The 17132-nt window shown below is 39.2% G+C and overlaps 1 protein-coding gene across 7 annotated transcripts; it reads left to right on the plus strand.

The window, feature by feature from the left end:
* The first annotated feature begins 1072 nt into the window (after positions 1–1072).
* On the plus strand, positions 1073–16913 carry RAP2C (RAP2C, member of RAS oncogene family). Of its 7 annotated transcripts, none has more exons than XR_003430969.1 (5): positions 1216–2585; positions 2730–3544; positions 6026–6340; positions 7448–9008; positions 14417–16910. XR_003430969.1 is itself a non-coding variant. In XM_027097578.1 (5 exons), exons 3-4 carry the CDS (start codon positions 3470–3472, stop codon positions 6302–6304), a joined length of 354 nt encoding a protein of 117 aa, XP_026953379.1. In that variant the 5' UTR covers positions 2403–2585; positions 2730–3262; positions 3384–3469; the 3' UTR covers positions 6305–6340; positions 14417–16910. The 7 variants fall into 7 exon arrangements, 5 of the variants coding, with proteins under 5 accessions (XP_026953378.1, XP_026953376.1, XP_026953375.1 ...); XR_003430970.1 differs by lacking the exon at positions 14417–16910 and adding an exon at positions 9705–10102; XM_027097578.1 differs by lacking the exon at positions 7448–9008 and having other exon boundaries at positions 2403–2585; positions 2730–3262; positions 3384–3544.
* Positions 16914–17132: the final 219 nt, after the last annotated feature.

The following is a 17132-nucleotide window of genomic DNA, read 5'->3' on the forward strand; positions in this document are numbered from 1 at the left end:
TGTTTGGGGAGGACAGGCTGAGCAGCAGGAGGGAATTTAAATTGGGAGGCCTGTCCACTGACCCCTAGACAGTCAGGATATTGGTGTTTTTCTTTTTCCCTGAAGAGGGGAGGATCAACGAATTTTTTTCTCCTTTAAAATATTATAAAATTATATTTATTCCCTTTTTCCTCAATAATACCTGATCACTGTTTTAAAATTAAAATGATATGGAGAAATGAAAGTCCTTTCATAATACCCCTCACTGATAATTAATGACTGTGTTTCAGATTATAATGGCTATATAACTATATATTGCACACACTCCCACATATTTTACATAAATGGGAGCAACTATATATTTGTTCAGTATATTGCTTTTTTTAATCCTTACAATATATCTTGGCCATCTTTTCATATCAGCACTTAAAAATCTACTTTTTTTAATAGCTGCACGGTATCTTATTTTGTGAATGTGTGTGTATGTACACATTATTTTTTAAATCATCTACTGAAGGACATTTAAGTTACTTCCAATTGTTTACTCTCCTAGACGCTGCTGTAATGAATACCCTTCCTAAGAAAGTTTAGAAGGATCTTCAGACTGTGTGACATTTGTCTACCCTGTAGTCGATGAGAGTGACCCAATCGGACTCTGTACCGAGGGTAGGAGTATGTTTCCCTGCGGGGAGAAACGAAGAATTCTCTCCAAAATACTTTGGCCAACACAATCATATTAGAGTTGCCAACAGGTGGGACCACCTCAACAAGAAGGGCACCCTGTTTAGCCAGTTTAGTAACAGCAGAGACTTGCTACAATTGCTCAGCACTGATTGCTGGATCAGAAGAGGAATTTCCAGACTCAGTTACAAGCAGGGCTGGTGCAGGGCTGTGGATTCCCCCAGACAGTCTGGAGACAGCTAGCCAGGGAGGTGGGCAGCAGAGCTCCAAATCAGGCAACAGCACGTGTGGAAGCGCAGTGACCTACAAGGAGACTCATAATTCATAGACCAAACCTCTTCCAGCAGAGGGCAGTGCCTCAGATATCAGGTGGGACTCAGGCCAGCTGGAGCCAGAGCTGGGGACTTCGCGGGACAGATGACACCAACCCTAGGCTGAGGAGAAATTGAGCTAAACTCTCCTTTGGATACTGTAAGTGACATTGGGGAGTACTCAGGGAGAGACACAGTGGGACTTCACACTACTGTAATTTGCCTGTTGTCTAATGTCTAACAATTTGGGTTTGGTAATAAATCCCTATTTATACAGTTCAGCCATTAGGGCTTACAAGTAAGGGGATTTGGGGTCAATTTAATTCGACTGGCCACTGACTCAGGTTTCTGGGTGCATGCCTGAATCAAAAAGGGAGTGACATGCCTAAAATATAACCTAGGCTTCTGGGACCCTGGGGCTCTGTGGATCTGACACAAGGTTTACAAATAGAAAGTTAGCAGAGGGAAAGATATGTAAGAAGTACCAATTTTATCTAAAAATAGAAACTTAGTGTGTTTAACCCGAGTCCTTTGCTTCTGAATTCAAAGACTATGAAGGATGGCCGTTAAAACAAACTTTAACTTGGAAGAGCCAGCCATGCAAATTGCTGTGCCTGCAAATAATGAAAAGATTAAAAGAAGTTAGTCTGCTGGCCTAAACAATTTCCAATCAAGGCTTCCCTGCTGCGTAGCGGTTGGAATAAAAAATGGGGCAAAGCTGAGTTACAGTACCGTAAAGTGTACTTCTAATCCTGTTGTTTTTCGACCCTGGTGATAAGAAAGAAAGGAATGACTTTGACATTTGCTGATGGAGACAAGGCAGATTTGCCAGATGATAAAAGTACCGTGTGTGTGCTTAATTATTTGTCAGGCACGGCTAAATAAAACACACCACAGAGGAAATCAGAACCATTAGCGAAGTCGAAGGCTAGTTTGCACGCGTTTCTTCGAAAAATGTCAAGTGGAAGAAATACCAGCAAAGAGAATCAACTTTCTTGGCTGTTTTATTTTCCCTTCTGCTTCTAGTCCGGAGATGTTTGGCGTTCTCCGGGTCGTTAGATCCGCCAAGAGTGGATCGAGTCCTCAGGCCGGGCTGGGGGCAGCTGAGACGCGGAGAGGCTTCCGCGAGGTCGGGGTGGGACTGTCCGCAGCATCAGCAGCAGGAACAGCAGCTGCGGGCAGCCGGGCGGAAAAAGGGAGGACGCCGGAGGTTCTGGGAGAGGCCCTTTGCCAAGGCCATAGCCCCGACCCGAAACCGTCCCCTGGCCGTCTCGCCCAGCAGGGCGCGGCCCCAGCGCCAGCCGGCTCGCCCCGGAGAGGTGGGACTTTCCCCACCGGAAGTGATCCCGTCCAGTCTCGGGGAACTGGGGCACCTCAACCAGTGTGTCAGGGAAACCCTTCCGGGTGGGGGCGGGGGGGGGGGGGGGGGGGGTGAGAAAAAAAAGAGGTGGGTTCGCCTGGAGTCCCAGCGGCCGCCGCCGCCGGACGGCCCCCGCCCCTTTTCCCTCTGCGAGCCGCAGCGCAGGGGCGGCGGTGAGACCAAGGAGCCGGCCGATGGCCATGGCCTTGGCGTGACAGAGCCTCCCGGGCGGCCGGGCGGGTGAGGACGGCAGGGTAAGCGGCGGCGGTGTTGGCGGCGGTGGCCGGGTCCGGGTGGGAGCCGGGGGCGGGGGGAGGGGAGGCGGCCGGCCGGGCCGCCCGGCTGGGGCGGGCGGGGGTCCGGCGGGTAACGCGCGCCCTCTCCCCGCCCCATCACAGGCCGGACGACGCCCGCGGGAGCCGCGGCCCAGAGACCCGTCCGGGCAGCAGAGACTGGAACAGAGCACACAGGCCCGGGCCGGCTCGGCGGCGCGAGCAGGAAGCGGGGTCCCTGGGCCCCTTTGTGTGAAGGGCGGGGGAGGGGTACGGGGCAGCCCCCGGCCGCAGGCTCCTCCGACGCCCGCCTTCCCGCGGGAGCCCCCGTCGGTCCTGCGGCGCCCACCCCTTCCCTCCGGGGGGCGCGCCTCGCCTCCCCCCCACTCCGGGCTGCTCCGGGCTCGCCCTCTCCCCACGCCCCCTGCCTGGGCTTCAGTTCCTATAGGAAGGGCATTACCATCCCATCCCCACCCACCCCGACACTTCGCTCTTTCCCCTCCCCCTCCTTTAACTTCCTCTTCTTCCCTCGTTGGGCCCTCGGCTGCTCTGCACTCTCCTCCCGGGTTCGCAGATTTCCGCCCACCTTCCGCCTCCCAGAGCCGCGCCGCAGCGAGCGGGGTGTAATTTTTCCCTCCCTCTGGTAGGAGTTGGGGAAGGTGAGACTCATGAGGGAATACAAGGTAGTGGTGTTAGGGAGCGGAGGGGTTGGCAAATCTGCCCTGACTGTGCAGTTTGTCACTGGGACTTTCATTGAGAAATATGACCCCACCATTGAAGATTTCTACCGCAAAGAGATCGAAGTGGACTCTTCCCCCTCCGTGCTGGAAATTCTGGACACCGCAGGAACTGAGCAGTTTGCCTCCATGAGAGATCTCTACATCAAAAACGGCCAAGGTTTCATCCTGGTTTATAGTCTGGTTAATCAACAGTCTTTTCAGGTAACCAAACCAAGTCTTGTAATTTGTTAGAAGGGGGTGTGGTAATCCTACATTTACTTCTGGTTTGCTTGCACCGTGCGTAAATGACTGTGTTTTGCTTTTGAAAGTTAGACATGGCGCATTTTTGAGGTTACTCCTGGCACGGAAAAGTATCGAGTTGTTTCTGTAGAGAGGACTAAAGTCTCAACCGTCAACAAATGTTTTAAAGTTATTTTTAAGTGAAAGAGAAGTGAAAAAGAAATGTCAGCTTGTGTATATTTAGCCTGGACAATATAGCCTTCTGAAGTTGCTTGTTCAAGTCAACAAGTCTTGGTTAATGTACTCAACAAAACAACATTTAAAAGATAATCTCGGGCAAATAGAGCACTTCAGAAGGAAAATTATTTGGAGCCGATTATCTGTTGCACAGATAACTCCTCTGCGTCTGCTTCCCCCCTCCCCCTCTCTGTTCTCAGCCAAGTCTCTCAGCCAGATTTATAAATCTTAGGGCTGCAAGATGAAGAACTCAAGACCTGCCTTCTAGGCATTTTACTTACTTGGAGCGTGTGAAGGGAAGTTACTAATTGAAAAGACTAGTACCTAGAATTAATAACGAACAAAAATCTAGAATGACTCTCCTTTTTTGCAGTTCATCCAAATCATTTCTGATAATATTGACAATATTTATAGAAAATATGTGGAACTGGGAACACTGAACAAGTGCAGATTTCTAACCCCCGGCCGGTGGCCGAACTGGAGGTGGTCCAATTTCTTCGGAAAATCTGTCGTGTCCTTCACTGGAAGACAGACTGGAGGTTTAACATTATTTTAAGAGATGCAATAAATGTTGCTATTTATTCCTTGAAAATAAATAACCTCATATTGACCCGTTATATTGACCTCCATTGATTTAGGAAATGGATATTTTTTTCTGCATTTAAAGGTGTGCACTAATGTTGCTTACATAAGAGACATTAAGTGCTTTAGCCAAGCCAATGTGCTAATTCCACTTTTCTTAGTATTTTAACTTAAAGTACTATAGTGAGCTTTTCCAGTAACCAGATATAGCAACTTCAGGATTTTTTTCTTTTAAAGGTAATAATAAATGAAACAACGCTACTGTGACCAAACTAAAGTTCATTTTATGTAGGCTTAAATTCCAAAGCATTACTATTATAAAAGCATTTTTCACCAGAAAGTACCAATGTGCTAAAGGTGCTATTTGACAGGCGTTTTCTTTCTAAAGGATCCTTGGGACATTTGTTATTCTATTAGCTGACTCTCTTGAGGCTGGCAGTCTTTTGAAGGGTTTTTCATAAGATATCCATTATAGCTACTTCTTTTATACACATAAATAAAGAGTGAAAAACTGCCATTATTTCAATGGAGACTGAAACTCTTTTAAGCCCAAATGCCGTAAATTTGGATTCTCAGCTGAACTTGTGTTTCCATAAGGACACAGGGAAAAGAAGCTTAACCTAGAAGACTGAATTGATATGTGATCAAACAAAATTGTTACAAATGTCAAATAACCGTATGTTTTTGTAAATTTTCAGTCCCTTGTTCTTCCTTCATCCTGCAAGTGAATACTGTGCACTGTAACTATTCAAATTAAACACGTGTTATATTTAAGTCAAATCTTTTAAGTTACAAAAAAATCCAAAAAACTAATGTTAGTATTAAATCTATAGCATGTCTTAAATCAGTACTACCCGCCCCCCCCAAAGTTCACCCTCCTAGAGAATTGTTAAGGCTCTTACCTTTTGTAATTAATTGTAATTACTTAGAAAAAGTAATACATGCGGGAGAAAATTCAAGTTGTAAACCCCAACATAGGCAAAGGAAAGTTTGACTTCTTCCCGCCCAGACTCCCCCCTGCATTGTCCCTCCCAGGAGCTGCTCACTAGTGTACAGTAATTTCTAACATTGAAGTGTATTTTGAGGATAAAGGCATACCGTTACATTTAAAATGAAACATTGACATGTGTGAATCTGTTTTTAACTTTGGTCTTCTAGACACAAAGCAGTGTTTTTGTTCCCACCTAAAACACTTTCTCTCAAGCGCTCTTGCTAAATGGCTAGGAATGCATAGATGCTGCCATCCTGTGCTAGGATAACAGGTGTTATCAGGAGTGATGACAAGCCGGCAGGTTTAAGGACATGGCCAGACACCCTTTTGTACAAATGGATTCATCATATTTGGGAATTTGCTTTTCAAATCAGTATCGACTGAGGGAAAGAAGTGATTAAATGAGTCCTAAAGTTAGTGTGCAACCTATGTTTTATATTCTTGACAGAAATCCAGCAGGTGGAATCTGGAAATTATCTAGTTGCTACTTCAATGGAGAAAATGACATTTTCTCTATTTGGGTGTGTGGTTTTATTTTGGATTCAGCGTTCTCTACTTACTGAAGGATGACTTCTTGCAATATTGCAATATTTCTTTTATGGTTATGCAAATAGCATAATTTTTTTCCTTTCTCTTTGTGACTGTTTACATAGGATATCAAGCCAATGAGAGATCAGATTGTCAGAGTGAAGAGATATGAAAAAGTCCCACTGATCCTAGTAGGAAATAAAGTGGATCTGGAACCAGAAAGAGAGGTTATGTCTTCAGAAGGCAGAGCTCTGGCTCAAGAATGGGGCTGTCCTTTCATGGAGACATCGGCAAAAAGTAAATCAATGGTGGATGAACTTTTTGCCGAGATCGTCAGGCAAATGAACTATTCTTCCCTGCCCGAGAAGCAAGATCAGTGTTGTACAACTTGCGTTGTCCAGTAAAAAAAAGATAACCTCAATCATGGCCATACCGAGCAGGTTAGTTGTTGATGGAACCTTATGTTTTTGGTCAAGTGGAACAAAAAGCTGGGTAATACTAATAATACACATTGTGCTACCTTAAATTTCTTTATTTTTAAAATAGTATTTCCCTTAGCGCAAAATAGTCAACATTCAATGTAGAAAATCGAAAAAAATACAGATTAGTAAAATGAAGGTAAGAAATTGCCTGTATTCCCATCACCAAGATTTGTTTTTTAAAGCAACTTACTGTGCTTCTCTCTCTGGTAACATTCCTTTGGGGTGGGGTAAGTTAAAGGATGATACACCTTTCCCTGTTTTGGTGATGTAGCATCCAAAATGCATGGGAGAGCATCCAGTAATAATTTGAGAAGATGATTAGCTTTGTGTTTTCTATACTTTTCTTTTCTGGGCTGGAGAGCTGCTGTAATTGAAATCATCAATTTACTAATCACCCAAGTGCTAGATTTACAGGATGATTATTTAATCAAGTTAATCTGTACCTTGCACTGGAGGGACTTAAGTGACCTCTGATAATAATAAATTATAGTGCCACAATGTACCTTGACTTCATTATGAATATATGGTCCAGATGAGAATCTGGTGAAATCATCTGTGATGTGTTTAGAACGGACAGTCCCAAGCCTAGGAAAATAATGTATTCAGTTTAATAAATAATGGAGTTAATAAGAACAATAGTAAAATCTTCAAACCTTTCATTGGGCTAATAACTTAATAAAGGTTTTTTTAATGAATGTGTTTTTGGAAAAGTAAGGTTATATAAAATTTACTGAGCATTTAAAATGAGATTATTTTATTCATGTCATGATCTTTTAATCTAGATTGTAATTGGGCAGATAGTCTCACTTAGACAATAATACTTAGATTATAAGATAAGACAACAAATATCCTGGATGACTGAGAAACCACAGAAAATGCCAGACTAGCCTGACAATATCAGGAATGGAATTGATTGTTTTGAGCCAAGACTGACCTCAAGTCTAAGAGGCAGTGTTGCAAATGGCAACAGTCATTTCAGATTGCAGAGATGATTCCTAATCAAAGGTCTGGCTTTATATGTGCTCCCTGGAGAAAAGACTAACAGTCCCTAATTTATCTTTTCAGACAAGATCTTCTGTCAGCTGGTGTCATCTTTGAAAATGAAGGATGACAACAGTGCTTTATTCAAAATGCTTTCACTCATCAGTTTTTGAGCATACCAGAATGAGATGAAAACACATTTATTGTCTTATACCTAGCTCCATCTGTTATCATATAGTGTCACTGTGCAGACTGTAGCCCAGCATATGTTTTGTTGATAGCATCACACTTGCAATATAGTTTTTTGAGGCAGGAACAGGCCTATGTAGGTGATTGAGTCCAGGGTTCTTGATACCACAATGTCTCTTCTTAAATTGTAAGCCAGCTTCAAGTTTGAGCAAGTTCTGTGTGGTGTCGCATCTTTACCGTTATGCTCTACTTCTCTGACACTTTTAACCAGGCAAATGACGTAAGTGTGTGCATTTTAGTTTTATCATCTTTATAAAAAATTAACCAGCTCCTGCAAAATGTTCCCAGTTTTTTTCTGTCATTAATGTAGACAGCTATAGGAAGGAAACTGAATAAAATTGGTCTCACATGTAGAGGGCCACTGTCTTATTCAAATTGGCAAATGAGTAATGTCTAAAGCTATTTTTAAAGATTTCTTATTCTGAGTTATTTCTGAGTTTATTTCATTTTGCAGCTTGTGTGATCTAAATTACTTTTAATCTGTTTGGTTACCTACACGAATGATTAAGTAGACTTTTTAATATCTCAAGGAAACTATGTTTATATTTTTTGTTAACTAAGGTACTGAAATCAGAAAATATTAATAACAATAATTGCTCATTTTTATAATAATGGGTTAAGTTGCCTGTGTAGTTTTTGTTTGGTTTTTATAAGCAGAATACACAATTGAAGGTGTGAGTCTTGAAATAAAATATCTAATCAGCTGGATTTCTGAAAATGTTATAGGGAGTCCCCTGACCAAGATGTTTTAGAACAAAGCACACTATACGCAGTGGGTTTTTTTGCTATCAAATAAAATTGAACTGATGTGCACAGGTATCTGTAATTGGAGGTCCATAAAGTTTGTGGTTGTGCTTGCTTACTATTTATTTGAAAAAATAGGTTATGGATTCTGAGTCCTGTAGCTTGAGTCATAGAGCTCTGAAGTCTACCAGTCCCAGATTCAGATTGAAGATCAAACTTTGACAAATAAAGGTGATTTGGGAAATGTTTGTCCTTAATATTTATAAGAGTACCTTGTCCAAATTAGAGATGGTAAGACTCAAGTGAGTCAGAAGAACTGTGATTGTTGTAAGTTGGTTTCTCTTAATTGAAAGGGAAAATATATTAATGTTCTAAGCATTACTGCTGATAATTCCTCACATTTATTTCTTACCACCCTTCAATTTGAGTCACCAGTCTGTTGCCCAACACCTGTTTATCTGCATGGCTCCCAGGATTGTTTCCTCACCTTTCACCCTCCCACTGGCAGTAATCTTACTGTAAGTCTGGAAGCAATGCCAGATTCCTTATGCACTGCTTTCGTGGCTGGTTTCCTTACTGACCTGAGGAGCCTGCCACCAACTGCTTTGAAGGACTTCGTTTACTATGCAGCAGAAGTATAATAGAAACTCAGGTCAGTGTTGCAGCCCTGTCTTGGTTTTATTAACTGTATCATCGTTCCCCTGTATTGGTGTAAATAGTTGACATTAGGCTGTTGTGAGATACTGTCGTTGAGAATGATGAGTGTTTTGTTAATAATCTCATAATACTATAAAAGAAGTAAATCACAGTGCTGTGGGGTTTCAGGGAAAGGAGAGACCACGTTCAGTTAGAGCAGGTTCTCAACATTCAGGACTCTTTGCTGTAGCGACCATCCTGTGCATTGCAGAATGTTTAGCAGCATCCCTAGCCTCGACCTACTAGATGCCAAGAGCATTCCCCCCGCCCCTCTGTCGTGGTGAACAGTAATATTTTCAGACATCGCCAGGTGTCTCCTGGGGGGCAAAATTGCCCCTGGTTAAGAACCACTGATTTAGAGGAACCGGGGAGCAGTAGCGTTTGAGTCAGGCCTTGAAGAATGGGTAGGATTTGAGTGGATGGGGGGAGGGGTAGAGGTGATTTCCAAACAGAGGGAATGCCAGAAAGAAAGAAAATAATATCCTAAAAATATTCTGTTAGGGAAGTACAGTAAAGTTATTCCTTAAATGTGATCATTTGGTAAATACTCTTTTGGCAAATAGAATTTTTTTAAAGATTATTTTTTCAAGGATTCCTGTATCTCAGTCCAGTATTGACAGAAATTAATATAATTATTTTTTTAAAAAAACAGGAATAAAAGAAGGTGTTCTTTACTACAGCTTGAAGGTCTCCTGCAGGATTTTATCCTATTTTTCTCCGTGTATTATGGACGGGTTCTCTCGACGAGAGTAAGTGGTGCATAAGAGTACCAAACACCGGGAATCAAACTGAAAGAACAAAGATCATTATTTATGTCAGCCTCAGTTCATTATATATGTCAGCCCGAAGAAAAAGGGAGATTCTTGATTCAAGACTAGTACATCATTTCACGTGGCGGCAGAATGCCCGGGATGTTAACAAAGGCTCCTGAAAGGCTGAACCATCTATGAATGTCATTTTAGTCTAGCTGGCCTTACTATTTCTAAACACAGTGGAATTGATTAGCATTTTCAGGTTTTTTTTTAAATAAATAAATATGTGGAATCAGAATTGTTTCTAATCTTTTTTCCAGCTTTTAATTAGATATGATATGCCGGGGATTTAGCAGATGTGAGGGGGAAATCATGAAAATTAAATCACATTTTGTACTTTAAAATGCTGGCATTTTCATATCCAAGTTAAATATTAATCATGTCAGTAAAACACTGGGGTGGAATTCTATTGTTGAAGTTACAGTTTAGATAGATACTTCCTTTTTTCCCCCCTGCCCTATCTTGCTTATCACTTTGGAGAAAATAGCTTACTTTAAATGCTCGTTCGTCATCCAGTTCACATAGTGAGCCAGAATGGAGCCTGTGACACAGCGGCCCTGAGTGGAGGAGAAAGCATTCCTTGGGGTAGTGTGCACCATATAGATCTGCAATGGACCTGGGGGAAACGGGAAGAACAGAGTTGCCTTGTCCTTTCTGCCCACTAATTCTCCCAGACCTTCACTGACCCCCACAAGGTTCATGGTTTGGGACTGTTCAGGGTGGATAGGTGCCTAGTTAGACCTGCTCTGGGTGTGGAGGTGTCTGTGATTAGAATGACTCTTTGTATATCTGTTCCCACTTTAACTGCTTCCTTTTAACCTCAAGATTAGGCTTTTATTGCAGAATAAAATGCATTTGAGCCATTCACTTTTACTCTGTTACCTCTCTAGCTTAAAATGAGCCATCAGTAGAATTAACAAAAATTGCATCATGGAGTTGGAGAATTGCCACTGAGGAAGTATTCTAGCCATACTTCAGGAAAGATTCTCCTCGTGGGAGTACTTCTCAGTGGAATTCTAAAATCCAGAAGATAATATCACCAAGAAAAACTTAAATCCTGTCAGCTGTTGGAAAAACTTATCCTACTAAAAACATACTCCCAAATTCCTTTGATTAGCCACAGTCTTAGGAGTATGGGATTCAGAAAAAGCAATTTAGAGTTGAGGGAAGCAGTGCCCTACCTGGTTTAATTCAAAGCTAGCAGCTCGGATCAGATCATTGGGCTCACACTGCTGCTTATTATCAGTGGGCATGACCATACTGTTTGAGATCTCAGAATTGAATTCATATTAATTTAAACTTAGAGATTTTAGGTCTAGGACGTAAGAAAAATAGCTTTTCCTTTTTACCCTGGGTTTACTGTAAACTTTTAGTGTGCATGTTCTCCTTAAAGCACGGTTCACCTTCCATTTGAGGATTCTATGCCATAGGTTCAGCTTCTGCTCTCTAATGGGTGACAGATGAGCACTTTTAATGATCCTATAGCTCTCTCACTCCACCCCCTAATAAGCTTCATGAGTGTTATGCAAATTACAATGGAGAAACAAGCAAGATATTTGACAAAAAACATAAACTCTATCAACAGAATTCTAGCCTAGTGCTTTGCTAATATAATTAATATTTAACTTGGATATGAAAATGCCAAGTAAAAACGGGAAAACGAAATTTATTTTTTTAAAAGTTCCTTTGGTTAAGTCCCCAGAATATCATATGTATAAAACTGGAAAAAGTTAAAATTGATTATGGTTGCACATTTATATTTGCTAAAAAGAATGCTAGTAAATACCATTGTATTTAGAAATGCTAAATCCAGCTAAGCTAGAAAGGCATTCATAAACTGCTAAGCCTTTTAGGAGCCTTTGTTAATATCCCAGGCATTCTGCTGCCACGTGAAATGATGTGCTAGTCTTGAATCAAGAGTCTCCCTTTTTCTTCACGCTGACATAAATAATGATCTTTGTTCTTTCAGTTCTGTGTTTGGTACTCTCGTGTACCAATTTACCCCACTTGGGAGACCCTATTTCATAATTTCCTGAGCAAAAGGTTTGGACTGTTGTTTGGGATTTTTTTTTATTCTTTCCTAACAAAATCTAATTAGAAAAAAGTGGAAAAGTGAAACCAGTTAAGCAAGAATTTGAGCAGAAGCTTCCAGCGTTCAGATTTGTTGGGTGTCTTGCTGGAAACTTGAGAGTAAGGACGAGCATCACTTGGGTTCTATCTCACAAGTAGCATGTACTTTTGCAGTGTGTCTGGATGTGATATCCTGGGAGTTAAAAAGTATGACTTTGACCAGCTGCCTTTAAAACTTCTGGAATGTTTTTTAAATGAATAAGAGTTATTAGTACACTGAAAATTTTGCTTTCATAGTGTGGAGCAGTAGCGTTTACATTTTGCATTCAGGGAACTTCTAATCTGAGAGAGACTGTACTTTTGGCTTCATGCAAGCTTTTGCCTCAGAATTTATTACTGCAGAGAATTAAAATTTATTACTCTCTGGAAAAGTAGTTGGTATTAATACTTTGTTTAATGGTATGCCTCATATTAATACTGTTGAATCTGACCCGGGATTTATCTATGTCTCTTGATTTCACTGGAGTATTGTCATCCTGTGGAATGTGGATAGACCAAGTATTAACCAGGTTTTTAGAGGGTGGGAAATAATGCATTTATCACATTTTATTTAATGTAGATTATGGTTAATAAGCTGGTATGTATTCTTAATGTTTATTTTGGCTAGAAATAATTACTACTTCCTCAATTTGATTTCAGAGAATGCCTGAACTATTAAATCATCCAAGTCTTCCCTATTTAAGAGACATATTCATATTTGGAAATCTTAAACTCTTTATAATTGCTTATTTTGAAAAATGTGGGTTAAAATTTATAGTCAGGGGCTTCCCTGGTGGCGCAGTGATTGAGAGCCCGCCTGCCGATGCAGGGGACACGGGTTCGTGCTCTGGTCCGGGAGGATCCCACGTGCCGCGGAGCGGCTGGGCCTGCGCGTCCAGAGCCTGTGCTCCGCAGCGGGAGAGGCCACAGCGGAGAGAGGCCCACGTACCGGAAAAAAAAAAAATTAGAGTCAACTTACTAATTCATGTTAATTGACGAAAGTCTGATCTGAAAAAGAGTCCTCACAATGAACTGAGTATATAATGAAATACTGTTGTGTTCAAATAGGTATAAAAATTGAAATGAGGCCAAAAATTAAAAATATAAAGGTCTTTAATTTGGATATCAAAGGCATAATCCTGGTCTTTTCGAAATTTATAACGTAGTTGAGAAATGAAAAAGTTACCTGACGTTTGACATGTAAGGCGCTTTCACATAGTACCTTATGTGATGTTTACCACAACCCTGTCAGGAAAGAATTTTTATCCTTATTTTAATGATGAGGAAACTGGACTTGTCCAAGCTTAAATAACCAGTGTCCTAATTAACAACTTGCGTTAATGCAAAGAAAGTCTTAATTTTAATTGGAAGAAAAATTTTTCTTTAATAATTTCTGAAGAGGCAAACTTTTGTTCTGTTTTTCCTAATGTGTTTAGGTGGCAGAATTTCAATAATAATGAGAGATGTTCTTTAAAACTAATCATTTTTATGATATAGCTGCTAATAAAGAGTTCTCTCAGGCTCTTTGAACACTAATAGATGTGTAGCTGTCAAATGAAATTAAAATTTTGCATGTATAAACATTGGTAGAGCCCTAAGATGATCTTAAGTTGGTTTCACTTGGCATTGTTTCATAGTTGCTATTCTACTCTTTGTTTCTGGCTTTATTTAACAATTTTAATCTTTTACACTAAAAAATGTAATTCCATTCCCCTAGAAGCACTTTGGTGATCCAGCATATTTAAAAGACATTGTGTCTGAATGATAGATTTTTTTCCCCCTGGTATTAATTAGGAGGGCAGAAGTCTACCAATTCTAAGAGCAGAGACTGAGAAATCTCAATCATAGGAGAAGCTTTTATGGTTGGGAGGATGTACTGAAGAGGGCAGACCAGAGTGGGAAATTTGAACTACTGCTGTCACCTAGCATCTAACCCAAGTCGGGGTACCTAGTAGATGCTTGATAGCTAGACTTTGATTGAATTACATTCTCTTATTTTAAAATCTCAAAAAAACCCCTAACTTTTGAAGTTTTGCATATTGTCAAGTTAGTTCATAATCAGTATACATTTAATTCTAATACTATTTCCCAATAAAAACATGAAGAGATCAAAGTAGAAGTGACATTTGCCACTTTTACACTGTAAGATCTTTTAAACATGTAATAACATTTTTAATATTGTATACTTTATAAAATATAATATTTTTAAAAATAAAAGTTACAGTATATTACATCCAGTGCATCATTATAGTGTTGCTAAAATTTAATGATTCTTTTGGACCACAGAAAATTATTTTTGCTTAAATTTATGGGGAACACAGTGAAATTCCACTTTACGATTCTGGTACCATTTGCATGTGTATAGAGATCTGTTGTCAGTGTTTTCATTTTAAACTGTAATCTATATTTCTACATTTTAATGACATTTTAATCTTAATTGCAGATAAAACTCAGAGGAAATTTGCACAGATGCTGCTTTGGAGAACTTTACAACCTGGGTTGCAGAACTGAGCCTTGGTAAACCTGTCTCTATTACAGCATGTTGCCATACATCTAATTAAGTGCATAAGGTCTTTGGCCTTCAAGATCCATTGACCTTAAACAGGAATGCTTAGCACGTTTACCATATGTTTAAAATCTGTTCTTTATCAATCAGTCCTTTTGTAGCTTTCTAAGTTCTTATTGATGGCTAATATGCAAGAATTAATTTTTAATATTTTAATTGATTTCTTTAATCAGTTTCTCAACTTGTATTTATTAAATACTCAAACTCAGTATTACCTACTCAATGCCTTTTAAAAGAAAGTTATAATGGAGAAAAAATTGAGCCTTAAACAAATGGTTACTTCTGTATATTACCTCGCACCAGTGCTTCATTCTATTTGTAAAATCTTTCTCCTTTAAATGGTTGGTTAATACTTTGAGCCTTTGTTTACGTGTGGCAGTGTTGTAAAAAGAAACTAAAGATCACATTTTACCTGTATGGATGGAATATCCCTTTTCTTCAAGTGCAGTTTGTGATGTGTTTTTGTAATTAAAATGTTCTGAAAGTTACAATTGATATTTGAAATTGACTGTAGAGCATTTAGCTGAAGAGTTAAGTATTTGATTCCATTAGGTTTTCACATGTGTTAATCTCATTTACAGCATCAAATTGCAGCAGTAACATTTTCCTTTCTGTGAAGTTCTAAATTTAGTTATGACCTACTTAGCAATGCCTTTGAAGAGGGATGTTGTATCCATGGTAAATTAATTGTATACCTAAACAGAGATAGCTCAGCTTTGCCTGTCAGGCTTGCAATTGACATCTAGTAGACTTCTGCACATGTAAAATTAAATTCAAATAAAATCATATACAGTTTCTAGTTCTTAATATTTGTCTTTCTGAGTAATAGTTTAAAGCAATATTTGTTAAAGTTTTCTTGCACTATCACAATTGCTTTTTAGTTATTTCTCAAGAAGCATGTTTGTAGTAGAGACAAAAATCTGTGTAACAGGAGGGAGGATAGCGCCAAGTCTCTGGGCGTTTTGTTTTTGTTTTTGTTTTTTTTGCAAATGTGCTTCTAATAGCCATTGCCTTCCATGTTGTTTACCTAATCAGCACATTTTGTCTGAATACTTGAACATTTTAACAGTAACACAGGTATAGAAGCAGAAAGAAAACTTATAAAGAGTAATCTTGTGGTTCAGTTTTAACATCATGACGAGCGCTTTTTCTAGCAATGATTTAAAAATTTTGTAAGTTTGACAGTATTTTGTTGTTGGGTTTTTATTTGGTTTTAGTTGTGTGCTTTTAATTTGCAGAAGTTAATAACTGCAGCTCACCTACTGCACCAAAGTTCTCGATTTTAGGAGCCCAGCTTTAGTCATTTGAACATGCTTCTAAATAAAACAAAACAAAAAAAACCAAAACTATACTTTTGATCTATAATAATAGCTCAATAACTTTGTCAAGGAAAGCTCTAATATATGCAGTGATGGTTTTTGGAAGGGTGTGGCAATTTTAAATTTATATTGTGTGTGATGTTCAAATAAAGTGTTATCTACATTCATGTGATTTATTGGTCAGCATGACCATTAATTATTGCGTAGAAATTAATTAAACTTTGATTTCCTTTTTTAAAATCGTGTTGCATTTGATTCCTGATCAAATTCCCTCAAAGTGAACTCTTGATTTTAGATTTTGAATTTTATGGTGAGATTGTAAGGGTGGAGGCAATTGAAACTTTGTTTCTTATTTATAAACTGCTTGAAATGAATACCTAATTTAAGTTTGCACTTTAACACCAAACTTAAAACCAAACACTCAGTTCAAAGTAGGTTAGGTGATTGTGGTTCATCTTTATTAGCTTTGTGAAATTCTAAAGGAATCAAATAATTCATAATTTAAATTTTCTGCAGATGGATTTTTTTTTAATACAGTGTTTCTTTCCTATGGATAGTTCTCATTCTCTTGCTCTCTCTCGCTCTCTCTGTCACTGACCTCAGCAGCAAGTTTAACTTGAATTCACTTAGGATCACAGGAATCAGGGGAAAGTGATTTAAAGGTGGTTTCTCCAGCACATTTTAAGAAAAGGGACCAAAAGTTATTTTAGCTTCCTCAATAGATTGCATGTCAAGTTGCTTATTAGGATAATAAATTAATATTAAATGCAATATATGTCTCGTCTTTACTATGGCATCTGTTTAGGAGTTGTTCAAATCACTGCAGTAGGGCTCTGCAAATAAAATCATGTAACCTATTATCATGGATCTACTGTACTGTAACTTTATCAATGAAAGGTAAAAAATCTCGAATAACAAGTACAAACATTGAACAATGACCTATAAAGATTTGTAAAAGTAAAATTTTTCCAATAGATTTCATTCTTGTCATTTTGTAAGACGACCCTGCAGTCCACCTGTTTGTAACTTTTTTAATAAAATAGACATCTGTATTACTGAGGTTGTTTTCTTGAATTATTTGGTGTATTACTACTTGTTATTTGCTAGCTTGTAAATCTCATAACTCAAAGTCATTACTTTTTATCAAAATGATAATGTGTATTGCACTACATGTTTAGACAAGTTAAACGTTCACTTGTGTCCTTAGTCACCATTCTGGCATATATGGGGAAAAACTGAGATATATCCTAAAATGTAATATTTAATCAATTGAA

Source organism: Aethalodelphis obliquidens, unplaced genomic scaffold (assembly GCF_003676395.1).
Source record: "Aethalodelphis obliquidens isolate GAN/ISIS:26980383/991018 unplaced genomic scaffold, ASM367639v1 scaffold115, whole genome shotgun sequence".
NCBI lineage: Eukaryota > Metazoa > Chordata > Mammalia > Artiodactyla > Delphinidae > Aethalodelphis > Aethalodelphis obliquidens.